At 54.7% G+C, this 25465-nt stretch overlaps 1 protein-coding gene across 3 annotated transcripts in view; it reads left to right on the top strand.

The window, feature by feature from the left end:
• The first annotated feature begins 1554 nt into the window (after positions 1-1554).
• Positions 1555-25465, top strand: part of TNIP1 (TNFAIP3 interacting protein 1) — a 41394-nt gene continuing 17483 nt past the window's right edge. The window contains exons 1-7 of one of the 3 annotated variants that reach the window (XM_047729513.1): positions 1555-1745; positions 14215-14385; positions 15558-15692; positions 17034-17119; positions 18459-18542; positions 21029-21220; positions 24788-24882. In XM_047729513.1, the coding sequence (XP_047585469.1) occupies positions 14250-14385; positions 15558-15692; positions 17034-17119; positions 18459-18542; positions 21029-21220; positions 24788-24882 (728 nt within the window). In that variant the 5' untranslated portion in view covers positions 1555-1745; positions 14215-14249. Of the gene's footprint in view, positions 1746-14213; positions 14386-15557; positions 15693-17033; positions 17120-18458; positions 18543-21028; positions 21221-24787; positions 24883-25465 lie in introns of all 3 variants that reach the window. The other 2 variants (XM_047729514.1, XM_047729515.1) reach the window with 2 other exon arrangements.

The following is a 25465-nucleotide window of genomic DNA, read 5'->3' as shown; positions in this document are numbered from 1 at the left end:
CGAAGGTCAGACATTTTACAAAGACAGCTGAAATAGTCTGGAAGCAATATGCAACTAGGTGGAAACTCTTCATTTTTTTAAAAGTAAATTTCAGCGTTCACGAGAAGAGTTGGGTTGAGATTAGGAAGACAGCATTCCAGGAGGAGGCAAATTGGGAACTGTAGACAAAGAGCAGGAAGAAAACCCTGCTTTGGGGAAAGCCTACTGGGTAGAGGTGATGCCTACGAGCCTCTGGTGAACCAGCTCGATTCTAATCCCTCCGTCCCCTCCTGTTGGTGACACTCAAATGTGCTTGGCTTGGCCTTTGTATCCCGCTCTCCCCACCCTCCTTAAAATCAGAGTTTATGACTACTTCTTTTCCTACTTAGAAATGAACCAGAATTACTATTGTTTTGAGAATGTGGTAACACTTTTGAAGTTAACTAAAGGCATCCCAGAATTTGAAGACACCTTTGAAGTAAATGAAGTCACAAGGCCTGACAGGATAATCTTCCAATTAGGTTCCTACTTGGGTAGAGGGGTGTGTGTGTGTGTTCACAGTCACAGTTGATTGACAGATCTCCACTTCTGTAAAATGAGGACCTGTACGAAACAGCTCACCAAGTCCTTTCTGAGGACCAGGACCTGTCAATGACTAAGTTTTCATCAGTTCTGGGGAAATGAGTCTTTTGCAATAGGTTTTTCATAAAGCTGTATTTACCCCCATTTAAAGAGCTGTCCTTTATTCTCAGTTTAGGTCCTTCCACTTTTTGAAATCAAAACCCTCTTAAATAAAATGATGGGCTTAAAAAGAAACCAAAGACAGCGTTCCCACCATTAAACCAAGCTGCTCCTTAAGGGTCTGGGAAATCCCACAGCTGTTTGGATGATCTGACCCACAAATATGTAGGCAGGGTGGGAGGAGGACTCTGGATTTGCCCATTGGGGTTTAAATGCTGGTTCAGCCACTTACTGTCAACCAACCTCCTCTCAGTGCCTTTTTTAATTTACTTACAATAAACAAGGGGTAAACCCATTTCACTAGGGTGGCTCAGTGAAAGAAATAATGCATACAAAATGCTTTCAATGTCTGGGGCTGTAAGTTTATGAAAAAAAAAAAGTTATTTAGGGGGTCCTTTCAGCTTGAATTTCTGGGAGTTCCGCGAAGTCGTTCAGGAGCGCCCTGGACCCCACTCTGCGGCCTCGAGCTCCAGCCCTGGCCCAGCTCCAGATGCTTACGTGCCTTTCGGCAAGTTCCCTCCCCGCTGTGGTCCTCGAGCCCCTAGCATCACGGAAGAGAAGGGGTGGTCTCTGCGGTTCGTCTCCGCTCTGAGATTCCGGCCTCAGCCCGGGCTCCGGGGCTTCCGGCGCGGGGAGTGACACGGGGGGCTGCCCAAGCCCCGAAGGTCACCGCCCGAAGGGCTGGCCCACGGGAGCGGGTAACAGCTACAGCTCAGCAGCTCCCGGCCCCGGACCTCCCCGGGCGGGTGCTGTTTACCTCGCTCCGTCCCGCCCCCGCGGCCGCGGGCCCGCCCCGAGGGCGCAGCGCGATTGGGCGAGCGGCCTGTCAGTCGCCCGGGACTTTCCCAGGGGTAGGGCGGCCCTGCCCCCAACACTTCCTCGTCCGCGGCGCGGTCCCCCTACCCGGCCCGGGAACCCGCGGAGTGCCGGAGGGCCGGACCGTGGCCGCGGCCGATAACCCGTCCCTGGATCCGGGGCTGGACGCAGAGGGGGAGGGCGGTGTGTCCCAGGGCCCCCAACCTCAGGTAAGCCGGCCGTGCGGAGCGGGGATGGGGCGGAAGGGAGCCCGCGACCCGGGTGTTCAGAGCCTCGGCAGTGACCGGGCGCAGAGGAAAGGGTTGGTCGGGCCCGGCCAGGTGACCTAGGCTCCTCGGCTCCTGGGCCCAGGCACCTGAGGTCCCGGCGGCGGCGAGGGTCGGACGGCGGCGAATCCCTGCCCCTCGCCGAGGGCGGTGGGCGCGCCTGCGCACTGTGTGGGCGAGCGCGTCTGGGAACGGCGTGCAGGCGGAGTGTGCAAGGCGTGCGGACCAGCGGGGTGGGGGGAGTGAGCCGGCGCGGGTCAGTGTAGAATGTGCGGGACCGGCCTGGAAGCAGTGTGCACATGTAATGCAAAAGAAAATAATTTATTGGGCGCTTTCCAAGTGCTCATCCAAACCCTTTTGGTGTATTAAACTTGTAATTGTCGCATCTTTCTTTAAAATGAATATTATTATTATCACCCCCATTTTACAATTTAGGAAACTGGGGCACCTGGAGATTGGGTTCACACAGCTAGGGAGTTGCAAAGGCAGGATTCGAACCTTGGCCTTTGGCTCCAGAGTTCAGCTGTCCAGTTTGTTTTGAACATACTTTGCACACTGTTGGAGGCAACATTTGTGTGCATGTGTAGTGCAGGAGAGCTGTAGTGAATCTCTGGGAGTGATTTTCGGTGTGTTTTTACGAATGGGTGAGTTTTCCACTGTAGAACATTTGTGTGTGTGTGTGTGTGTGTGTGTGTGTGTGTGTGAGAGAGAGAGAGAGAGATGGTGCAATACGGAAGTGATTACATTGTACATTCATTAATTGTATGTATGGAGGTGGGCGTGAATTTTGTGCCACAGGGTGAGACATTGTGTTTGGTTGGGGGTGGTTTGTGGATGATGCAGAATAGGCAATATCCCTCCCCACCCCCTTGCAGAATGACAGTACAGAAAAATCTGTGGATTCCTAATGCATCATTTTAATTTCACAGTATCATGAAATAGAATTTAATCAGCACGTATTTTCCAGGTTATGGTAGAGGGGAATTCATCATCGGATGAGAGGTCAGAGAGGATGATTCTCAATTTTTTTTTTCTTTATTCTTGAGCATGCAGGAGGCTGGAATATTTATTAGTACAAAGGCTTAGGAATCTTGTGATGTTATATTAATATCCTTACAGCAGACAGAACTGAGGCACTGAAAAATCAAGGGCAGTAATGATGACAGTGTACATTTATGAACACTTAATCTCTGCCAGGCACACTGCTTTATATTCAGTATCTCATTTAATCTTTTCAACAACCTTGGGAGACAGTCACTAATAGTAGCCTCAATTTTCAAATGAGGAAATTGAGGCCCACAAAGGTTAAGATTTGGCCAAGACCAGTAAGCCTTGCATAGTATCGCCCTGTTCCCTTTCCACTGACCAAGGTTGCTGTCTTCTCTGTGTCCTGGGAAAATAGTGTCATCAGGAACTGGCCTTTCATGGAACCACTTGATCATGACCCACTGGGAGCTGCAGTTGAGTGTCTTGTATTCTACATACTTCTGTGATCCTGTTTTCCCCCACCTGTGGGTGTCCTGGGGCTATGGTGAGGCTCTCAGGCTGAGGGGCGCTACCTGCCTCTATGCCCACACCAGACCTTGGGGGGCCCCAGGAAGCCATGGGGTCTGACTCACACCCTTACCCCTAATGCTGCCTGTGTCCTGGGGTGGCTGTGTCCTGGGGTGGCTCGGGCCGCCCTGGTTTGAGCACCTCACCATTGTAGGAGGTCGTCTGTCTGTCACTCTGAATACCCCGGGTACTGCTGCCGCTTCCCCTGCAGTTTAGCCACGGCAGCCTGCTTTTTTTCCCCTCTAACGTGCCAAGCTTGTTCTTGACTTGAGGGCTTTGTGTGTGCTGTTCCTTCTGCCGGAACGCCTTTCCCCATTTCTTCACATGGCTGGTTCTTATCTGTCAAGTCTCAGCTCAAATGTCACCTTCTTAGAGGGACCTTCCCTGACCTTTCTATGCAAAGTGGCCCCCTTTTTTTCACTTTCTGTCATATTACTATTGTGTTTTTGTACGCTCATCATACTCTGCAATAATCTTATTTGCGAATGAGAAAGTATATATATGGAACTTAGTGTCTAGAATGTAATAATGTTTAGTGTTTCCTTGTTTGTTGCCTTTCTCTGTTTCCTGGAGCAGAAGGGTGAGAGCAGGGACCAGTCCCTGATCCTGGATCAGAGTGTTGGGGGGCAAGGCTCTGCTGCATTCGCTCAGTGGACGAGTAGAATCGAAGAAACTAGAATAATGGTGCATTTCACAGATGAGGGAACTGAGACCCGGAGATGGGAAGGCACTTATCCCAGAAAGGTAGTGGCAGCATCAGGATGAGAACCAGACCATGCTCCCCAAGGGGACATTTTTCTTTCTTTCTTACAGTCAACCAATTTTTCCTGACCAGCCTCGTGCCCAGTGTTTGCTGAGGAGCATGGTGGCTCAGGTGCATAAGAAATGAGCCTGGCCCTCCAGGCACTTGTAGCGGAATGGGGAGAGATGTGCTCTGAGTGTGATCTGGAAGACATTGCACACCAGCAAGTGCCTGGCAGAAGTCTCACTGGAGCGCAGGGCAGTTCGGGGGCCCCAGGTCATTGGGGTGCGGGGTGGGTACCTCTCAGGGCAGGCAGCTTCAAGGCCAGGCTCTAGAAAGATGATGAGTGCAGAGTGGGGCCTGAGCACCTTCTGGAACTTAGTAAACTGGATGGAGGATTTGGGGTAAGGCTCTGCTGGCTTGGGGGAGCTGGCCAGCTGGACCAGGAAAAACCCTAAGGTCTTGACTACCAGGCAGAGAAGTTGTGGTTTCTCCCTGTGGGCAGCATCAGGAAGTGATTAGAGCGGTTGGTTGGCAAACGGTAAGTGTGCCTGTGCAGCACCTGTGTGGCTTGCTCAACACATACGAGGCGGTGTCCCCCCAAGAGGGGCTGATCCCGTGGGCAGTGGCCATGCTGCTGCCACAGGTGTGACTTACTTTGTCCCTGGCGGAGAGTTTGGCACACCTATGTGGGTGTGGCCCCTGCTCCCTGCTTGTAAGGTCCCCTGATGTCAGGGCTGGCTTCTCCGGTGCTGCAAATTAAGGGGACAGACCGCACAAGGCTGGTGTATGCTAAGCAGTCACTCGGTGCTGGCTGCTGATCTTGTGAGTGACGATAATCGTGAGCGTGCTGATGGCATTTCAGTAGGAGATGGTGGGGATGGTCCGATTTTTCATGGTTTGTTCTAACTCGCTTTTAACCCCTCTGCCACCTGTGGACCATGCTATGTCTTCTCTGGATGGGTCATCCTTTGCTCTGGGCCCGAGGTCTGTCTGTCTTTTTTAAGATTTTATTTATTTATTTGAAAGAGAGAGAGAGTGAGAGAGAGGGCACAAGCCAGGGTAAAGTCAGAGGAGGAAGCAGATTCCCCACTGAGCAGGGAGCCTGTTGCAGGACTCGATCCCAGGACCCTGGGATCATGACCTGAGCTGAAGGCAGTTGCCTAACCATCTGAGCCACCCAGGGTCTGATACCTTTCTATCGCTGGGGCGCAGAGGACCTCTGGCCCAAGTTCCCTCAAAAAGCCTCTAGCACCCTAGCACTCCAGCCGGTGGTCATCTAGTCTTGGCTTGACTCCCGTCCCCAGAGTCAGGGGGTGCCGTACCTTGTAGGTAGCCTCTTCCTGTGTCACAGCTGGGGTGCCCTGGGTGCAACTTCGTCCTGTCTCACCTCCCATTTCCCTCCTTGCCCACCTGACCACTTGGAGGGAGGAAGGGCGTGGTGCCAGGCAGTAAGAGAGTGCCTCGCTGGCCCCCGGAGGCCTAGGTTTGCCTCCCCTCTGTGTCACTGCCATCCTCTAATGCCTTAGGCAGGTCTTTTTCCTTCTCTGGCTTCGGTGTGCCCAGTGCAGCATGAAGGGATTGCGCTGGCTGCTGTCTTAAAATGTTCTTTCAGCTCTAAAAACTCTGTGGCCCAGTGCTCTGGATCCATCCATTCCTGAGCTCTTCCCGCGGGGCCAGGCCTCTCTGTGCCCGTCCTTCCTCCCCACTTCTTGCTACTGCACCCCTGCCTGCCCACAGTGCCCGCTTCTCTTTTCGCTGTCCCTCTTTGAAGGGAGGGTGTCCAAGGCCCTCTGGAGAGTTGCCAAAAAGGAGGCACAGGGAAGCAGGGGGAAGCTCCTCCCTTTGCTCTATGGAGCAGAGCTCCCCAACCTCCAGAGTCTGACCTTGGCGGTCACCGTGGCCTATTAGTTGCAGGAAGTTTTTGATGTTTTTCCCCCATGACTGGCCGAGGACAGTCACTCTTCCAAAAGGAACAGATGACTAGCCCAAGGAGCAGCTGAGCTCTTCTCTCCCCGGGACCTCCCCTTGAAGCTGTTCCCCGTGCCCTTGAACACCTACAGGGTGGACAAACCGGGTGGCCCTGCAGATGTATGTGTGGGGGCAGGGCGGGGGCGCGGTGGGAGTTGTGTCACCAAGGAGTCATACTCAGAGGCCGGAGCTGGTATTTTTAGGGCGGGTGTGGGGGGTGTCCCATGAGTCAGGGGCCTGGGGTTTGGTCTCCACCCACACTGGAGAGTGCTTGCTCCATTTTCCACTGTCTGGCAGGCCATTGTCCTGGGCCTTTGTCGTGGCCAGCTTCATCAGTGGTCTGAGGAACCCCGGTCCCTCCATGTCCCCACTTCTACCTCGGCAAGGGCTCTCCCCTCCCGCGCCCCAGCCCCTGGGAAGAACAGGGGTCGAAGGATAGCAGCACTAACTCTTCGAAAATACGAAGGAATCTTTCAGACATAGAGGGTAACGGGTACACCCCGGACACCCAGCCAGAATGAAATTTTTTTAGTAGAACAGGTGTAGATTTCCCTTGTAAAGAGTTTAAATTTTGTAGGTAAAATAAACGTTTCTGTGGTTTCCAGTCCCTATCCTAGCTCCCTTTCTAGAGCTGTCTACCAGTGGCAGTTTGGTATGTATCTTTCCAAACCTTTTCCTATGCACATTTAAGATTTTATATACAAATATGTGCCTATACATATAGATGTACACATATACATATAGACATGTATGTAGTTGTATGTTAAAAAAAATAGTATCTTGGGGTGCCTGGCTGGCTCAGTTGGAAGAGCATACGACTCTTAGTCTCCAGGTCATAAGTACTAAAAAAAAAATTAAATGAACTTTAAAAAGGTATTCTATTATACTTTGCTTGCTTTTTATTCTTAATGATGTTTTATGGACATCTTTTTATGTCCTTGCAAAGCAGTGTGCCCCATTCTTTTGATGGCTGCATAGTATTCCAATGATTGAATGCACCGTGGTTCATTAAACCTGGTGGATATGTAGGACATTTTTGCTGTTACAAAGCAGGTGACAATGCACCTCTATGTTCAGCCCCTGTGGGCAGTGAAGCAGAGATTTCTAGATTCTTAGATAGAGGATTACTGGTTCAGGCAGTAACTTCTGGCCCTATAGATAACTAAACCTCAAGGCATACATTTCTGTAAGAGCACTTTGTTCTCAGCTAATCAGGCATGCAAGCAGGTATTGATATCATTGAGAAAGGACATTCTTTGCTGCAGGTGGCCCAAGGCTGCATCAATAGATACATAATACCTAAAAAGGTGGAGGTGAAAGTTCCTCTGTTTGGTCAGGTAAACCACACCTGGGGTGTTGTGTCCAGTTTCAGGACTTGCTACAGATAGGCTAGGGGGAGAGGGTTGAGGGGAGTGGATAGGGAAGGGTCTTCAGGCCAGTCCCTCAAGGAACAGCACAGGAAACAGGGTCCAATTAGCTTCAAGAGAATGCTGCAGTCTTCAGGGCTGGACTGGAGAAGAGGAATTTGGTGTTCCTGGTTCTAGAACCCCAGAGGGCAGCGTGTAAGGACTGGTGGGAGGAGAACTGGGAGTAACCTAACTACAGCCAGTGTTGGCTACCCAGGGGAGGATCCTTAGGGAGGAAGTGGGGTCACTATAGATGGTCCTCTGGAGTTCTTTGGCTCCCCTGAGGACTGGATAAGCACAGGACTGCGTTTCCCCGGAGCTTCCTTGCAGCCTGAGATTCTAAGGCCCAGTGACTGCAGGGATCAGGGGCAGACTGGGACCTGACTGTATACAAAATTAGAGGTACGTAGAGGCAGGGGCTGGGAACTTGGGAGTCTGTTCCAGCCAGACGCAGGACTGGTTTCCTCCCACTGAGCTTCAGCCCCTTGTCTCTTAGGCTGTGCAGGCCAGCGGAGAGGGTATCAGTGCTGGAGCCTGAACACGTAGAGCCCGAATTAATTGTTCTGCTGCTCACCAGCTGTGTGTTCTTAGGCAAGTGACTTCACCTCTCTGAGTCTGCTTCCTTATCTGAAAGCTAGAGATACTACTATCTAGCTGAGAGGGATTTCCTTGCTGGAAAACAGTGGTAAGTTTTCTCTCTATGCAGTGAGAAGAACACAAGGTCGTGAGCCTCAAGCGGCAGCCCAGCACCCGATCTGCAGCAGACCTAACTGCAGGCTCTCTCCCAGCCCTCAGCAGAGCCTCCTTGTCCTTATTTTTCAGTGGCTCCGGCCAGCTCTCGGCTCTGGTCCAGCCCCTCATCCCCAGGCTGTGCTATGGACCCTGGGTGTTGGAGGCTGGGTGGGGGCAGTGGGGCTCCCTGGGCAGGGGAGGGGAGAAAGGGAGGACACAGAGGAGATGCGGGGACACAGTCCTCAAGCTGGGCTGAAGCCGGGGTGCCTGTTAGGGTAGAGGGAGGACCCCGCGAAGGGCTGTAGACATCATCTGCAGGTTTCTGACTGCCCTTGGTGGAAGGAAAGGCACCCGGAGAGCGCTTAAAGGAGGACTCTTGGTTCAGGGAAATGCACATGGGCGTTAGGAGGGATTGGAGCTGAGGAGAGCAGCCTTCTCCCGACGGTTGTAGGAGGGGGTGATAATAAATTGCAAGTTCCAGAATGTCAGAACCAGAAGGGGCCTTACACATTGCCTAGTGGATCCCTTGTGTTATGTTATTGCTAGCGTTGCAAATACAAACCCCTTCTTTTGGGAAACCGAGGCCCAGTGAGGGGCCGATGTTCACTCTGGAGGACCTTGACTTGATCCCACAGCTTCTGGGCCCAGTTCCCTGTATTACATGCTATGCCTGCAGCCTCTGAATTGTTGCAAAGACCGAGTAAGTCCTTGGCTCATGGCGAGGAGCCAGGATGGGTACCCTGATGGGTGGCCCTGGGTTCATAGTTCCCCTGACAGTGAAATGGGAGGTTGGGGGACGACCGGAGGTCATCATGAAGTACGAATACGGAGAGATTTTTGCTTTAGTTTGCAAGGTGCTTTCATGCCTTCCTGTCATCCCTGGGGCGTGTTGCGGGAGAGTCCCACCTCTGGTTGAGGAAGAGGAACCTCAGATGCTTCCCAATCTTTTGTGAATGTGTTTTCTCAGTCCATCGGCTTTTGGGAGCCACATCTTCATTGGCTGTGGTTGGATCAGCATCCCTACCTAACAGTCTTTCGGAGTTGCCAGAAATTCAGTGGGTGTCACAACCTAGCTTCCTGAGCCGGCAGAGGAACCTAAAAACTCCATTAAAAAGGGGAGTAGATGGGAGTGGGGGAGACTCGGCCCTAAATCGTTGGGGCAGAGGAGTTCTGGGGCTGCCCCAACCTTTTACTGAGAACCCACTGTGTGCCAGACATTTAACTAGGTGCTATACACACATCATTATTACTTTGGAAATTTTATTACTATAAAGTGAACGTGTTTCTTGTTGAGTAAATCAAGTAATCAGGAAGTAAGAAGTAGAAAGTGAGAACTCCCTTCCCACCGTACACATATCGTTGCACTTAATTTCATCAGTCTGACAATCTCTCACTTTCCTTGTTTTGCCACAGAGGCAGCCGAGGCTCAGAAAAGGCACGCAGTCTCCAGGGGTGGACAGGGCAGATGGGGCTGGGATGAGGGAGCAGCAGACACCGATGAGGCCCCCAGGGGCAGGCAGCCCAGGAGCGGGGCTCCTGCTCAGGGGCGTGTGCCTGGCCCGCAGAGCCCCTTTGAGTGTGTGCTGCGTGCCCTGCTTCACCCCACACCCCACGTCGTGTCGAGACTCTTTCTTCCTGACTCCATGGCTGTGCCATCCTGAGTATGTCGGATTGCCTCTCTTTCCTTGCCTTGCTGCTGCCTCCTGAGGCTTGGGTCTGCATGGATCCTTAGGCCAGCTCGACACCATCCCCTGCTTTCTCTCTAGTCCAGGCTCCTCCCTTTGCACACGAGGGAACCGAAATGCATAGAGTGCACAGGCTTGCCCATGGCCGTGAAAGGCAGCAGGGTAGATGCGAGCACCTTTGGACTTACTGTCTGGAGCCTCCTTTCCTAGAGATCACTTCCCTTCAGCCCTCTCTGAGCCCCTCCCTCAGGCATCCCAGGCAGCCCCTGCCTCTGCCTCAGGAGGTGGTCTGGGAGACCTTCTGGGACTTCCTAGCTTCCAGTACCAGAAATCTGCTTGGACTTTTCCTTTGGGGACAAGGGGAACTTCATTTCCTCCAGTCTGCAGCCAGTGCCCAGTGGCTTTAACCCACTGAGCCACCTGGTGTCCGTGCCCGGTGCCTTTAGTCTGAGCTTATTCACGTTCCCAAGTGGGCCTCAGTTTCCTCATCTGTCAAACAGATATCCTGCCTTCTTCCCAGACTGTTAGGACAATCAGAGGGGAAAACAAAGCCTGGGAAAATACCAGGCGTTTCGCAGATGTTACAGGCTATGCAGACTCATCACTTTTGGAGGGCCTGGGAGCGCCCTGTGCGCCCCCCCCTCCCCCCCCGCTGGCACCAGCACATGTATGATCACAAGACAGTCTCTCATGGGCCAAAGCTCTGCAGTTCAGGAGCTGAAACACAGGCCGAGGGCAGTGGGCAGACTAGAGAGAGAGCAAGGACCCTCTGGTCCCAGCTCCGTCCTGACATGTCGGGTGACCTTGGTCTTCGTGTCTAGGCCCCGACTTGTTGCCCTCACATCATGAGGGAGAGAGTCAGATGAGCTGAAGACCAGGATGCCTGGGCACTGACCTCCAGTACTGCCCTGCACGGGGCCTCGGATCTGCACCTCTTGCCGCCTCCACACACATTCTGCCGTCTGTGGCGAGTGGAAGCCAGCCGTCCACCAAGGAGGCAGGAGAGCGGAGCAGCCCCTCCCTCAGAAGGCCTCTGGATGCCTGCTAAAGGATCATCCTGTTGCCCTTGGAGATTCCCTTCCAGTTTTGTCATCCTGGGAAATCATTCCCCTTTTCAGGAAACATTCTAGAAACAACACTGACAGGAGGAGAGTTCCTGTCTGCCCGGCAGTCATCCTGGAACTGCCACTGACCATCTGGGCATGAGGTCAGCAGGACATGGAAATTCCCCATTTCTCTTTTTGTGTTTCTTCCCTCCAGAAGTCCAGGCCCTCCCCTGGGTGGCTCCCCTGAGCTCCAGAGGGTTTTCTCACATAGGGCTGCTTTGTGTGGGTTCTGTTGGCCTACCGCCTGCCAGCCTGTTCTCTTGCCCTGCCCCCGAGCTCTGCCTGCAAGGCCACAATTGGCGGGGGGGGGGGGGGGGGTAAGCCCTGCTTGCTCCTCGCTTGGCTTCCCTGAACCCCCTTCCATGTCAGCTCCCCAATGCTGAGGGAGAACCTGAGCATCACACAGTGTGGAGGACGTGGAGATGGGGTTTCAATTCCTGTGCCCCACACCCTGCTCTGTCACTTGGCCACGTGTCTGGGCATCTCTGAGGGAGCATGGTGGTGCTCGGCCTGGTTCCAGAAGTGTCCAGAGTCCTGCTGGTTGGCGGGTCATAGTCGTGCTCTGAGAACGCTTTCACATGGCCTCTCGGCATAGAGGCAGGTCCCAGGCCCCTTTGGTCCTTCAGTGTCTCTGACTAGAGGCTTACTGAAGGTCTGTTCTGGACTACTTTGAAGAAACCCTGGCAGACAGGGTGGGCTTGCCCCTGCTCTCTGGGAATCCCTGGTCAGCTGGGCTGGAGTGGAGTAGAGAACATACCCACATCATAACATCAGCTGTGAGTTCTGTTCAGGGCGAGTGCAGAGGGGAGAGCAGGACCCAGAAGAGCCTCCACGCCTCCTCTAGCCCTCTGTCTCCCCACTTGGAAACTCCATTCTGTTCTCGGTCATGGCTCACCGTCCAGGCACTAGACCTGTGCTGGTAACAGATGAGCATTCGCACTCCCCCTCCAGGACCTTCTCTGTCGGGCGCACAGCTGCTCACACCAGCCCTGTACCCTGCATCCTGGGCCATGAGTGTGTCACTGGAGAGGCCCCTGAGGAGTGGGGAGCACAGAGGAAGGACTCCCCGCCCCCCATGTCTGCCAGCATCTTGAGCAGCTTGTGATGTGCCAGTCATGGTGCTAAGTGCTTTATCCGCACCGTCTCGTACCTCAGTGAATACTTGGCTGCTTGAACTGCTCTGCTCTGTAACTTTGACCTTTTCAAGTCGAAAACAGGTCCCCCCTAAACTAAGCGATGACTTTTGTGTTGGCTGTGTGGGCAGCTGTCCTTTGCTTCTGTGGGGCCCAGCCGGGCGTGGGTTGCCTCTCGAAGTGTGTCTTCATCTTCTGCTTCTCAGTCTTTCAGGAAGGGGTCCCACTCACCAGAACGCTGTTTTTCTTTCTGGCCCATGTCATTCCATGGTAATACAGACCCTCGGGGCAAAATCTTTATTATTTCTTCTGCATGAGGTAGGGGAAACAGCCCAGAGGGTACCTGATGGCTGGGCAGGTGTCATTCCCTGAGTTCCCCAGGCTGGAACTCGCTGTCCGTCCCTTGGGCCTGAGTCTTGTTGGGGATGTGGAGCCCGTGTAGCAGGGCGTTAATTTAACTCACTTGCTGAGGCAGAACTGGATCCTGGCTGCGTTACTTCGCCTCATGGAGCCTCCCTCACATAACGAGGCTAAAGTAGCCCGTATCTTAGGGCTGTTGAGTGGCTGACAGCAGATAATGCCCCCGAAGCTGTGAGTGCGGTGCCTGGCGAGGGGGCTGTCATGATCAATCCTGATTAATGAATGGGGCTGTCATTATTAGTCCTTGTTCCCTCTTTTCTTTCAATGAGCCCTGTGTGGGTGCTCAAAGGGCCTTTGTGGATTCCTGACTGAAGCAGTTTTTGCTCTGGGGGTGGTGACCTTGGAAGGGAGGTTTTAGGGCCCCAAGTCCTTCTGAGGGCCCCAGTGAAGCCCTTTGGAGCTCTTTCCTGTTGGCTAGCTCTTTGCAGGGCTGGAAGCCAGATCAGTTTTTCAGCCTCAGGACCTTTGCACTTAACTCTTTTCTCTGCCTAGAATATTCTTCCCCCAGATAGCTAGTTCCCTTAACCCCTTTGGGTCTTGGCTAAAATGCCTCCTTCTCTGTGAGGCCTTTCCTGACAGCTCCACCTAAAATTTAAGTCCCTGCCTCATACTTCCCTACTTGACTTTTGTTCATAGATGTTTTAATCACCTCCAATACCGTGTTTATCTCCCTTTCTATCATCTGTCTGTCTTGGCCACTAGAATGCGAGCTCCAGGAGGGCTTTTTGTCTGTCTTATTAGCTGGTCCTTTCCCAGCACCCAGCCTGGTACCTACCACAGAGTAGATAATACGTAAAGGAATGAATGGAAGGAGGGCCTTTCACTACTAAGTTACAGAACTGGGATTCTGAGACCACTTCCCACGGCGGTGTCAAATGAAATAAAGCAGATGAAACTGAACACACTGATGCAAAACCCCGGCTGGCATGAGTAGATAGCGGTTGGATGGAAAATTCGTCTGTTCATTAGAACTGTAAGGGACAGACTGTACACGATATGGGACTGAAGGATGAGGGTGACCGTGTCAGTTAGTATATTAAATATTAGTCATGGTTTTTTCTTCTTCTTCTTTCTCTTAGAGAAGAGGACGTACCTATAAATGAAACCTGGGATTGGATTGACTTGCTTATCCCTTAGGGCCCCGGGCGTCTTAGTCTAAAGATCACTGATTTAGTGTAAGACTTTCATTTCCCCTCAGAGTGGGGAAGGGACTGCCCGCCATCGCGCAGTGAGCCAATGGCGAGGTTGTTGATTCATTCACTGAATGTTCACTGGGCACTCACTTCATAGCTCTACAGAGCTGGGTGCTGGCGCCGTAGGGTCCCCCTCCTTCTGGACCCCACCAACAGGACAGGAACTAGGTGGTTTGATTCCCAAGTTCATTGCTCTTTCTTGTAGCCCCCACTGGCACCTCGGGTGGGTTGCTGTTCCGAATGAACCAGCAGGGCAGTGAGGCCACTTGAAGAAACAGGTGGCGCTCTGGGGTTGTCTTTTCATAGAGACACGGTGTCTGGCTCAAAGTGGGTGACTCTGCTGTTCTGGTGTCCTGTGGCCAGGCCGCCTCGAGCGCTGTACTCTCTCCGGGGTGATGGGGACCACCTTGCGGACTAGGGTGCATCAATGGCCTGGCCAGCCCCCTCACATGCTGTGTTGTCCTTACAGCCCCGTGGGCGCCACGGCAGGGCTTGAACCACCCTCATGGAAGGGAGAGGACCATACCGGATCTACGACCCCGGGGGCGGCCTGCCTCTGGGGGAGGCTTCCGCAACTTTTGATCGCCTAGTGGAGGAGAATTCCCGCCTGAAGGAAAAAATGCAAGGGATAAAGATGTTAGGTAAAACAGAGCCTGCTGCCGCCCCCTGCAAGCCTGCCGTGCCTGCTGGCCTGTGCCTCACCTGAGCGTCCCTCCGCCTCTCCAGGCCCAGCACTGGCTCCCGCCTCACAGCTCTGTCTTTGCGCACTCCTGTAGCATGTTGGCAGTGTCCCCGGCCCTGGTTCCCTGGCCCCAATTCCGCAGCGCCATGGGGGCTGGACTCAGGACACCCCAGTGACCTAGAAGGAGGAGTGGGGTGGGGAAGGGGGGAGGAGCTGGAAGGTCCAGTTTGTGCACATGGAAACAGAATGGCCTTATCTTCTTGGAAGCACCAGAAATGGGAGAGCTGGCCTCACCAGGCCAACAAGGGCACAGTCCCCAAGTGTTGGAGCAGGGAGCTGAGCTCGGCTTGAGGCAAAGCAGGGATAGGTCCCTTGGTTTCTTTTTTCCTGGCTTTTGCTCAAACTGTCCCCTTTGCCTGGAGCAAGTCTGCTTATGTCCCTATGACTGAACCAGTCCAGATGCCGTCTCTTCCTCCGTGTGAAGGATTCACTGATGCCCTGTCCAGAGGAGTCTCTTTGCTCTCCGTACCCCTGAAATTCTTCCTTTGCTTTGCTGCCACCTTTTCTGGCCGTAGGCCTTGAGGGGTGAGCATAGGTCCCCAGTTTTCCAACTGCTTACTCCTTGCTTGGCAGATCTCTGCTTGGAATGGCAGATTAGGCAAGGGGGAGTAGAGTTCCCCATTTTCCACTTGTAGAAAGAAAACTGAGGCCCAGAGGGGTGGTGGTATTACCAAAGGTCTCCTCCCTTCAGGCAGCCCCTGACTGGCAGGTGTAGGCTGTGGGTAGGCCCCAGGGGCCATGATGGCTGCTCTCAGAAAGCCCCTGGCTTTCTGTAGAGTCCCTCGCCAGGTGTGGCAGGAATGGGTCAGCAAGACAGTGCCTGGAGGCCAGGAGTTTGTTTTCGGTTCCCCTCTACTCCATTTCCCCTGATTGCCGGGCCCCTTCTTTCCCTACCCATCTCTGCTTGGGGGCTGGAATGATGTGTGTCGCACTCAGCCCACAGGGCGATGGTTGGGGCACAGCCCAGGGCCCACAGCATCAGAAGCTACACAGAAGCAGGCTTGGGGTGTGGGGCCGGGAGAACGGGTACACTGATCTGAGGAACTCCTTTGCTCCCCATCATCTCCCCAGGGGAGCTTTTGGAAGAGTCCCAGATGGAAGCATCCAGACTGCGGCAGAAGGCAGAGGAGCTGGTCAAGGACAGCGAGCTGCTCCCAACGCCGTCTCCCTCGCTGGCCTCCTATGACCACCTGGCTGAGCTCAAAAGTATGAGGGGGGCCCGGTGGGCCACTGCCTTTCCCCAGACTCCTAACTCTAGATCTGAGGAGTGGTCTCATTCATTCAGAAATCATTCAGAAACCCACATCGCCTCCACTGGTCCTGAGGCCACAGACCCTCCTCCTCATTGTGTTTTGTCTCCAGTATCCTTCAGAAGGTCAGGCATGGAAGGGACCGCAAAATCATTCTGTCCAAAAGTGGCTGGGGACTCAGCACTCCAGGGGCCCTGGCACACCTTAGTGATGGGTCACAGTCCTCTGCACCCAGGATGTGGCCTCAGGGTCTGTGGCAGCGTATTTGTTCTGCACATCTTTAATGAGCAGCTACTATGTGCCAGGCATCGAGTTCCAGACAGCCACTTCGAGCCACTCAGAGTTGGCACATGGGTCGAAAGCTCTCTGGGCTGGCCCAACTTGTTCCATTTTACCATAGGGGAGGCTGAGGCCTGTGGAGGAATCTGGATTTCCTGTTAGCCTGATGCAGTGTATTTCAGGTGTCAGGTACCTGCACACCTATTAAAGGGAAACACTGACTAGGGGGACGGCTTGCAGTCCTGAGTGGGGTCACCACACTTTCCTTGGTGTGTCTCCGAGTATAGGGCAAGGTCAGGGACCAGGAAAGCAAAGGTCCCCTCATGTGAGGCTCAGGTGCCTTCTGCTGCAGCCTGCCTCTGGTCTTGGCCCAGGCCCGTGTGCCGGCCTTCCGCTGGCTGGGGGTTACCTTCGCTGAGTGGACTAGTGAAGAAAGTGATGATCCCAGAGTCCACTGCGCTGTAGTCAGCGGGAGCTTCCAGCCTCCACTGGTCTGCTCAGCAGTGAATTTGGAGTCCCAGCCCCTGAGGGGACATGCAGCCACCCTCCAGCAGCTCCAGGAGGTCAGGGAGAGCTGAGTCTGAGTCCTGGTTTTGCCATTGCTGGCCATGTGACTGTGGGCCGGTTGGTGACCTTTCCTGGCTTCCCATTTCATTACTTGAAAGTGGAGATACAGAGCTGTCCTGAGTATTGGCTGAGATGATAAATATAAAAATATCTGGTTACTCATGCAGAGTCCCCCTTGTCATCAGGGAAGCATGACCGGGGTAGTGAGGAGCAGAGGCCGCCTAGGGATTTTTCCCAGCAAGTGCGGAGAAGATGTCTCTCCACCCAGGTTCTGTCCCCATTATTCCAGTCATTTTCCTAGGCTACCTGCCCCTGGTGGGACCACCTCCCATTTTCCCAGACTCATGTAGGGAACGCTGAGAACGCTTCTGGCCCGGGCTGTCCTCGAGGGCGTGGGACATGGGCTTTCCCCCTTTCCCTTCTGCTTATCCATGTGTTCTCAATTCTCCAGGAAAGGATGCAGGTGGCCCAGCACCACCCGCTGACCCTGCACACCCCAGCGACAAACCCGAGCCAGTCCAAAAACCTCCATCCAGCGTAAGTTACATTTGGAACCATGGCTGAAAGTTGCCTGGACTTCAAGGGCCCCATGGTAGATACAGGAATTTGGAGAGGGAAGGTTGAAGTCAAAACGCTTGGGTTTTGACTTGCTAGGTGATACTGGGCAAGTTGATCTCTGTCTCCTTGGGGCCTCACTTTCCCTGTTTTCAAATGAAGGTCATAATTAACACTTAACCAGGAAGACCCCGGGATGCACAGGGCATTCCTCCCATCTACTGAGTTCCATAATACTGAGTGTGTGTGGACTGTACACAGTGCTGGGAGACTAGATAGATGTGACCTGGAACTCTTCTTCTCCAGGGGGGCTCAGACAGTACTTTCTCCAGATATGCCTTGAGAAGTTCTTCTTGGTATCTTATGACTAGAAGGGGCCATAGTGGTCATATCGTGTAGGGTCTTCATCCTACAGATGAGGTCCACACAGGGAAGAACATTTTGCTGTAAGGTCGTGCAGAACACTGGGGAAGTGGAGGTGAAAGGGATGCTTAGCAGGGTGGGGCCGAGCTGGGTTCTTGGTGGCGGGGAGGCTCAGCTGAAGCTGAGTGCAGAGACCCTTCCACCTGTCTGCCCGTTCCTGGGATGAGGGAAGGGCTGGAATAGGCCTTGGAGACCAGATTCAACTGCAGTCCCAGAGCCAGTTCCTGGTTGAGGGGAACCGTTGGCCTGTCTGTTGGTTACACAATCATGCATCCTGCGTGGTATGGCTGAGAGGTATGATCGTCTGAAAGTCCTTGGCCACCCACCCTGCAGTTGGGTGACTCCTGAAAGGCTCTCCAGATTTGTTGACCTATCCTTGGGCCTTATTGCAGACTGGTCCACACCTCTGAGGTTTCTGGGACTGGGTTAGCAAGGCCAGCCTGGGACTGCCCTGGTATGGGCCCTGCTAACCGTGATCTGTGCTGCCCGCCTTTGCGTGAACCAACGACGTGCTCTCAGTTTCCTCATCTGTCCAAAGGAGATAGGGCCCTCTGATCTCTCTGTAGGTTGCTTTGAGAAACACTGGAATTTGCAAACATTCTAAATATGCAAGGCCTAACGAGCTAGTTAGCAGTTCAAGGTCACTAGCCCCACATCCCCGTTTTACAGATGAGGAAACTGGCTGTGGAGGGGAAAGTGACCTCACATCACACAGTGGGGTGCGGGCAGACCTGCTGGGAATCCTGCTGTGGGGGCTCACAGGAAGCCATGTGGAATTGCCCTGTGGGCGCAGCCTGTGCACGGAGGGGCTGCCCAGATGAACTCCTGCTCTGTCACGAGGCCCCAGAGGGGCGAGGTGGTGTTCTCTCAGGCAGTCCGTAACTCCCTTTCTGTGCAGGGCACCTCCTCCGAATTTGAAGTGGTCCCCGCCGACGACCAGACTTCTCCCCCGGCAAGCAGCGGCCACACCAGAAACACAAAGGTGAGTGGATGGCGGGTCTTGGCTCATCCCACGTCTCCTCTCTGTTTCAGTCACCTGGCGCTGGCAGAGAGGCACAGGATCGCTCACATCCCTGGGGCACTCTGGAGTCACTTGGGGATATACAAGGGGCTGGGGCAGGGGGCGCTTCTCGCTCACATATGCAAATTCCTGGCTGATGACTTCCCCGACTGGGGCCGCACAGGCACCCGACCATTGAGAAAGCCTGGGCACGCTGCCAGCCCCACTGGTCTTGGCCTTGTGCTGGGCACCTCCGCATACTGTGAGTCAGCTCCTGGGCCTGTGGGCTCCTAGCCTGGGTGGAGGAGAAAGGGCCAGAGAAGCCCTGAACAGCTCAAGGCAGGTGATTTACCCTCTTGTGCAGGCTCACTGCTCCTCCCGGGTCCCCTTAGGGCGTTTATGCACACACACGTGCACACACACACTCACACACACACACACACACACACACACACACACACACACACTCCTCCAGCTCTGGGGGTGTCTCCCAGCACCCTCTTTCCATACCTCACCCTGCTTGCTGCCTTTACGCCCACTCTGTACCCCTCTGCTCTCTCTTAAAATGGCAGACTTAGTGGAGAACCATTGCAGAAGGTCTAGAACATTCTTCATAAGTTTTAAAAGTCCTGTCCTCTCCTCCTTCTGCCTCTGTGTCCACTTTGAGATTTTTTCGGTGCTGATTATAAGGCAGGAAGTGGCGTGACTCTTCCCCATGGTTCCTATTTCCTCCTCCCACTGAGGACTAAGGGACAGGTATTGCTCCTTGATTCACTGGTGGTGTGTTGTGTCTGTCAGTCCCCCCGCATTGCAGGGTCCCCGTCAAGTGGTCATCTGGCTTACACTAGCACGCCCTCAGTGACAAGTGGCTCCTCACCGTATTGGGCAGGTCTGAGCATCAGAAAGGTTCTGATGCCTGGAGACTCTGAGATGCTGGCTGAGGAGGAAAGATAGCACCCGCCCCACCCCCGCCCTGCCCCTGCTCAGAGAGTATGTCACTTTATGACCTTGGCCCAGTAGTTGCATCGTGCTGCCCCACCATGTGCCTCGTCTGCACCAAGTAAAGGCAAGATAGCCTCCCTGCTCCCCGGGAGCTTGCAGGCTGGTGGGAGAGATCATGGAGATGAAGCGGTCCACGAGCCATAAATAGAGCAGCAGTCAGCACCTCCAATCCTCTGTGGGAAGAGGCAGTGGGAGATTGATCGCCCAGGGGAAGCAGCAGCCTCAGCTCCTGGGTGGGCAAGGTGCTAACAATATCGCGGAGGCATTCGCTGAACGCCGTGCAGTGGCCGTGGGGCACCTCCAGGGCAGCCGACTGCAGAGACAAGGGAGGTCAGGATGGCATGTGCCGGATCAAGAGTCAAAAGCTGATGTTCCAGTCCTGGCTCTGCCACTGAGTCACTGGGCGACTTCGGGCAAGTTCCTTCTGCCCGTACTGTGGGTTCTCAGCCTGAGCCCTGAGGCTCCCCATGGCGCTGACGTCTGTGACTTCCATAAGTGTTTAGGGGAGGCTGCTGGAGTTGCTGAAGTGTGGGCCTGGCTGGGAAGGATGGGCAGAGGGGGCACTGTGGAAGTGAAGACCGAGGAGGCGTGGGGCCTGGTGTGTGGAGGTCCAGGCAGGGGATGGTGGGGAATCAGATACCCAGCAGGGATCCGGGCTCGACGCAGTGAGCTCTAAGGGGCCAGTGAGGATCCTTGGGCTTGGTGTTGGCATAACTAAGTACCATTGTCTGGTAAGAATGTTCTAGACAGGAGATACCAAGAAGAACTTCTCAAGAATGCCTGAAGAGAGAGAGAGAGAGAAAGAGACTGATTACTGAGATTAGACCCACAGTTTGCTTCATTTCTTTTCTTTTTTTTTTTTTTTTAAGTTTGCTTCATTTCTTAAATGCACTACTCGATTGGGGCTATTTGAACCTTCTAGAGGAGTGGTTCTTGACCTGTTTTGACTCTTGGGCTCTCTGAGGAATGGATGAGTGCTTGGACCATTCCCCAGAAGGGATACACCTATAGACACAAAAGTAGTGTAGGTTTCTGCATGGCTCCCTAGTCGAGAGTCCCTGAACCAAAGAAGCAGTGCTGTTGATAATGGGACACCCCTCTCCTGGGCTTGCAGCTTTCACATCTCGTTCATCCTCTTGAGAACCCTGTGAGGCAGAAGGGAAGGGAGGAGTGTGTGTCCATTTATTAGAGGACTCGGAGGCCTGGTGGACGAGTGGTTTACCTGCAGGCACCCAGTGAGGCCCAGAGTGTGGGAGGAAGGTGGACCCAATGCTGGTGAGCCAGCCTGTAGCCTGGGAGTCCCAAGTCCTGCCTCATGAGTCAGCCCCAGACAGGGAACCCCTGTAACTAGAGAATTTCCCTGGGGTTTGTGGGGCTCGGGGGGAAACGGAGTCATGAGGCATGGGGCAGGGGAAGCTGAGGGAGAATGGCTGGTGATGAGTGGTCCATGTGCCCCCCCCCACCAGGTGTTGGGTCCCCTGCCCCACGAGGACAGCAACCTGATGCTGCATTTGCAGCGCCTGGAGAGCACACTGAGCGTGTGTGCTGAGGAGCCGGACCACAGCCAGCTCTTCACGCACCTGGGCCGCATGGCCCTCGAGTTCAACCGGTTGGCCTCCAAGGTGCACAAGAATGAGCAGCGCACCTCCATCCTGCAGGTGAGGCCGACTGCGGGGCGTGGGGGGGCAGGGATGGCAGGTGTGCTCCCTCTCCACCCCCCCCCAACCCTGCTCCTCCTGGGGAGCCAGAGGTCCCAGGGGCCCCTCCGAGGGTGATGTTGGGGGCTGACCCCGGGCTTACTGTTCAGGGTGGCGAGCAAGGTCAGGAAGTTGTGGGAAGGCCAGAGGAAGAGGCAGGAAATTGGAAAATGTGTGGGCAATGCAAATGTCACAGTCGGGGTGCCACCTGGGAGTGGGCCTGGGCGCTTGGTGGCAGCCCCGCCTCCAGTGGTGGAAGAGTTGGGATTCGGCCCGCAGTCCATCATGCTCTCAATCCCATGCCTGAAGCACCCTTCCCGCCTCCCAACCCTCCCCGCGCCATAGCCGAGACGTCAGGTTTCCTCCTGGGCCGGGCCGGGCCTTGGAGTAGAATGGTCTTGCTTCCAGTAGGGACTTTTTGGTTTGTTCGGCTGTATGAGGATAGCCAGGTCACTTACCCTCTCTGTCCTGCACTGTCCCTCTCCATAACACGGAGTCGGGAATGCCTCCCTCGTGGGATTGCTGTCCCGATGGAGCACCCAGGGTAGCCTCAGATGCAGCATGTGGTCACTGTTAGCGTTTTGTGGGGTTCGGTCTTCTGTACCAGGCTGGGGATCTTAGCCTCAAGGGCCTGGGGCAGAGAAGGATTCCCAGATGGCGAAACTGAGGCACTAAGAGGCCTCCTTCCTGCCTTCATGCCAGTCACTGTTCAGTCACTCATCTGTGGTCTCAATGTCAGCAGACATTCAAGACGCTCCAGTTGTTGTGGGCGGGAGAAGGGGGAGTCTGCTGTGTTGGACCTTGGGAAGGGCTGGGCTGACAAGAGCAGGGGTGGCGTCCAGGCTGGAGACAGGTGTGAGGACAGAGGTGAGGGGCAGAGGACCCCAGGGAGAACGCAGGACTCCCATCCCCCCACGAGGGAGGCGTGTGTTGAGGGGAGTGACCGGAGCATACTGTGAGGGTTTTCAGCGGTGGGGCGGGGGGGGGGGGGTGGCCAGGCTGAGGGTGAGGTCTTTCGCCATCACAGAGGCTTAGCAGTGTCCAGGTCGAGCTCCGAGGAGGTGAACGTGGTGCGCTGTGTGCAGTGAGATCCCGAGTACTGACGTTTTGGTTTTGAAATGGGAATCGATACCAGGCCTCATAAGAGAGGGTCCTGCCAACCTCCTTCTTTATGTATTGAGCTCTTGTGTGTTGCCTTCTTGGTTCTTGGTCATAGCTGGTACTAATTTTATCTTATTCAGTGGGTTATCCACTTTGTGTTTGATTTTGTTGCCTTGCACTCCCTGCTGTGCTGGACTATAAGCCTCCTGCGGCAGGGCAGCTCCTTACCTGGCACGGTCACTGCTGTGTCCTAGGGGCCAGCACATAGCAGGTGTTTCATGCACGTTTTTGACTGAGTGAGTTAGTGATCAAATGACCTCACAGGTCTGCTCTTTTGGCCCCTTCGATGGAAGGTGATGACCTTGGTGACATCCTCCATTGGCTGTTCTGTGCCCAAGGCATTTGCCCTAAGACTCGGAGGAAGCAGCCCTCTGGACTGGCAGGTAGACAGCACAGGAGTCCTCATCCCGGCCTTCCCTTCATGACCAGAAGCAAGATACTCTGTTCCCGCCCAGGGCCATGGCATCCTGGGCATTTGCCTAGCCTGTGGGTGGAGGCACATTAATCCGGTTTTTCCTCATTTATTCATTGATTTGTTTCTTGGTTCACTCCACAAACACTGTCAAAGGCAGGTATAGTGCAAGCCTTCTGCTAGGCACTGGAACCGGGCAGGGTAGTCTTCCGCCCCCTTGGCCTCGGATCCCTTGTGTCCTGCCAGCCTCTGTTTCCAGGCTGTCTCTTCCATGCAGCCTTCCTGGGTCTCCCCTGTATTAGTCAGAAAGGGCTAGGTTTTGCTGTGGAAACAGACAACTCTGAAGTCTCCCTGGTTACCGTACAGGTTTCCCACGGATCCTGTGGGGCGGCGGCTTGTTTCCGCTCCTCAGTTACTGAGAGGCCCAGGCTGACAGACACCCCGGCATCGCGGGCCCTTTGGGCTGTGAGGCAGCCCCAGCCACCGGGGAGAGAGACCAGAGGATTGTGCCTGGGCCAGCCCAGCAGCGAACACACGTCGCTGCTGCTCACTTTCAGGGGCCAGGAGTAGGCAGGTGATGGCAGAGAGCCCGGGACTTGGAAACGGAAGGGAGCAGGTGGTAGGCTGTGATCACCACCAGCTGTGTGCTGGCCCAGCTACAGGCCTTCCCTCCCCTCTCTGTGCAGGGGGCAGGGGGTGGGAGGGACACCCCAGTTTCCATCTGTCACATGGAGTGGAATCCCAGTGGTGATTCTTAGCAGCTGTGTAACCTCATGCAAATCACTTCACCTGCACCGGCTGGGCTTTTAAAACGGAGAGGAGAGGAGTTCAGCAGCTTTGGGGAAGCCGTGCGGCATCCACGAGGCAGTGAGTGGAAGAGCACCCGGCCATGGACATGATGCGTACTAGGTGCTCACTAAGTATGTGTCTGAAGAGTGAGCACCTCTCTATGGACATGCGCATCCATCACGCATGTCCCGCCCTCCAGGTCTGTCCCTCCCATCTTCCATGCCCCACCCCCCGCCTCCCAGCAGGAGTCCACAGATAGGTTGGGGGACTGGCTACAAACAGACAATAAAGGGTCTTGTTTGTAAAGCAGGCAGAGGAGGAACTGTTGTCCCGTGTGAGCTGTGTCTCTGAAGTGAAGCAAGCCCGAGCGGCACCTGAGACCTTGCTGAGGTCTTGAGCAAATGCCCTCTCTCGCCGTCTGACCACACCAGAAGCTTCTGACCTTCCCCAGGTTGACTAGCTCATGAGCCTCCTGGGACATCGCTCCTCACTTGTTCGTTCCTTCACAGGCTGCTCAGTCATGTGGTCGGGCATTCGCTCAGCAGAGTTGAGTGCTGGCTGCGCTAGGACCCGAGCTGGGCTGGGGATTTGACAGCAGACGGGAGAGTGGGGAGGGGCTCCCGGGCCTGTGGGTGCTCACAGACTGTGGCTCTTCGGCTGTCCTTGTCACAGGTCCTAAGCAGGGGGACAGCAGGGCTTGTGAGCAAGGATAAAGGCAGTGACCTCACTCCCCCAAGGTGTGAGAGTCAGGGAGGACTTCTCTGACAAAGGGACGTTTAGGCTAAGAGCTGAAGCAGGAGTAAAAGTCAGCTGGGGGAGGGCTGGTGAGGAAGAGTATTCTGTGCTGTGGGAACAGCAGTAGAAGAGGAGGAGGGATGGAGCTCTCTGCCTAGCAAGACCTGAAGGGCCTGTGGCTGATTCTTGGTCATGCATGCTTATGGCTGGCTCCTGAGGGAGAGGACGCGTAGAGGAGCCTAGAGGAGCCAGTATGGGCCTAGCGCCTGGATTCCCAGCCATCCTGAGAGGGGCTTGCTGAGGCCACGCAAAGGGGATCATGTGTTGGGACCTGGTGTGGCTGTGGCCCTCCCCTGGCCTCCATTGTCAGCCTGCACTTGGGAGATACCCCTGCCCTCACCTTGCCCCCCGTCTACCTCTCTGTCTTGCAGACCCTGTGTGAGCAGCTTCGGAAGGAGAACGAGGCCCTGAAGGCCAAGCTGGACAAGGGCCTGGAACAGCGGGATCAGGCTGCTGAGAGGCTGCGGTAAGTCCTGGCTCCTCAGGAGCGAGGAGTCAGACGGGCAGGAGGAGAGGGTAGTGCCTGGCATTGATTTTTCTGGGCTGTGGTCTGAGGGCTCTGAGGCTTTTGATGTCGGGTCTCCTGGTCCTTCTCCCTGGGTGCCCTCTCTGGCCCTTTTAATACTGTTCTCAAGGGCCTTGAAAGCTTCAGAAGAAGGTCTGCACAAATTAGGCTCCTTCCTTAGGAACTTGCCCCCTTGGCCTGTTAACAGCAGCCGGCCTGCTGTTGGGACAGCTGGGAGAGGGCTCAGGACTTTGCTGCCCTCTGCTGGTCACCATCATGTCCTGCCGTTTTCCTGCCTACCGTCAGGGGTCCCTCATTTGCCTCCTGGCTCTCCATTGTGCCTCAGAGTCACTGCGGGTCTGGGAGAGTTCCCACTCCCAGCCCTCCCTCCTCAGCTGAGCTCCTGATGCAGTGGATGTGAGGTAGGCCTAGGCATTTTCCCAAGGGCCTCTGGGATTACAATGTGGGTAGACCTGGGATCACACTTGAGAAACAGTGCTCCTGTCAGAGTTTGAAGGGCCCTTCGAGATTACACAGGTCAGAC

Source organism: Lutra lutra, chromosome 5 (genome assembly GCF_902655055.1).
Source record: "Lutra lutra chromosome 5, mLutLut1.2, whole genome shotgun sequence".
NCBI lineage: Eukaryota > Metazoa > Chordata > Mammalia > Carnivora > Mustelidae > Lutra > Lutra lutra.
The sequence above is the reverse complement of the archived record's forward strand: the minus strand, read 5'-3'. Positions and strand labels throughout refer to the sequence as shown.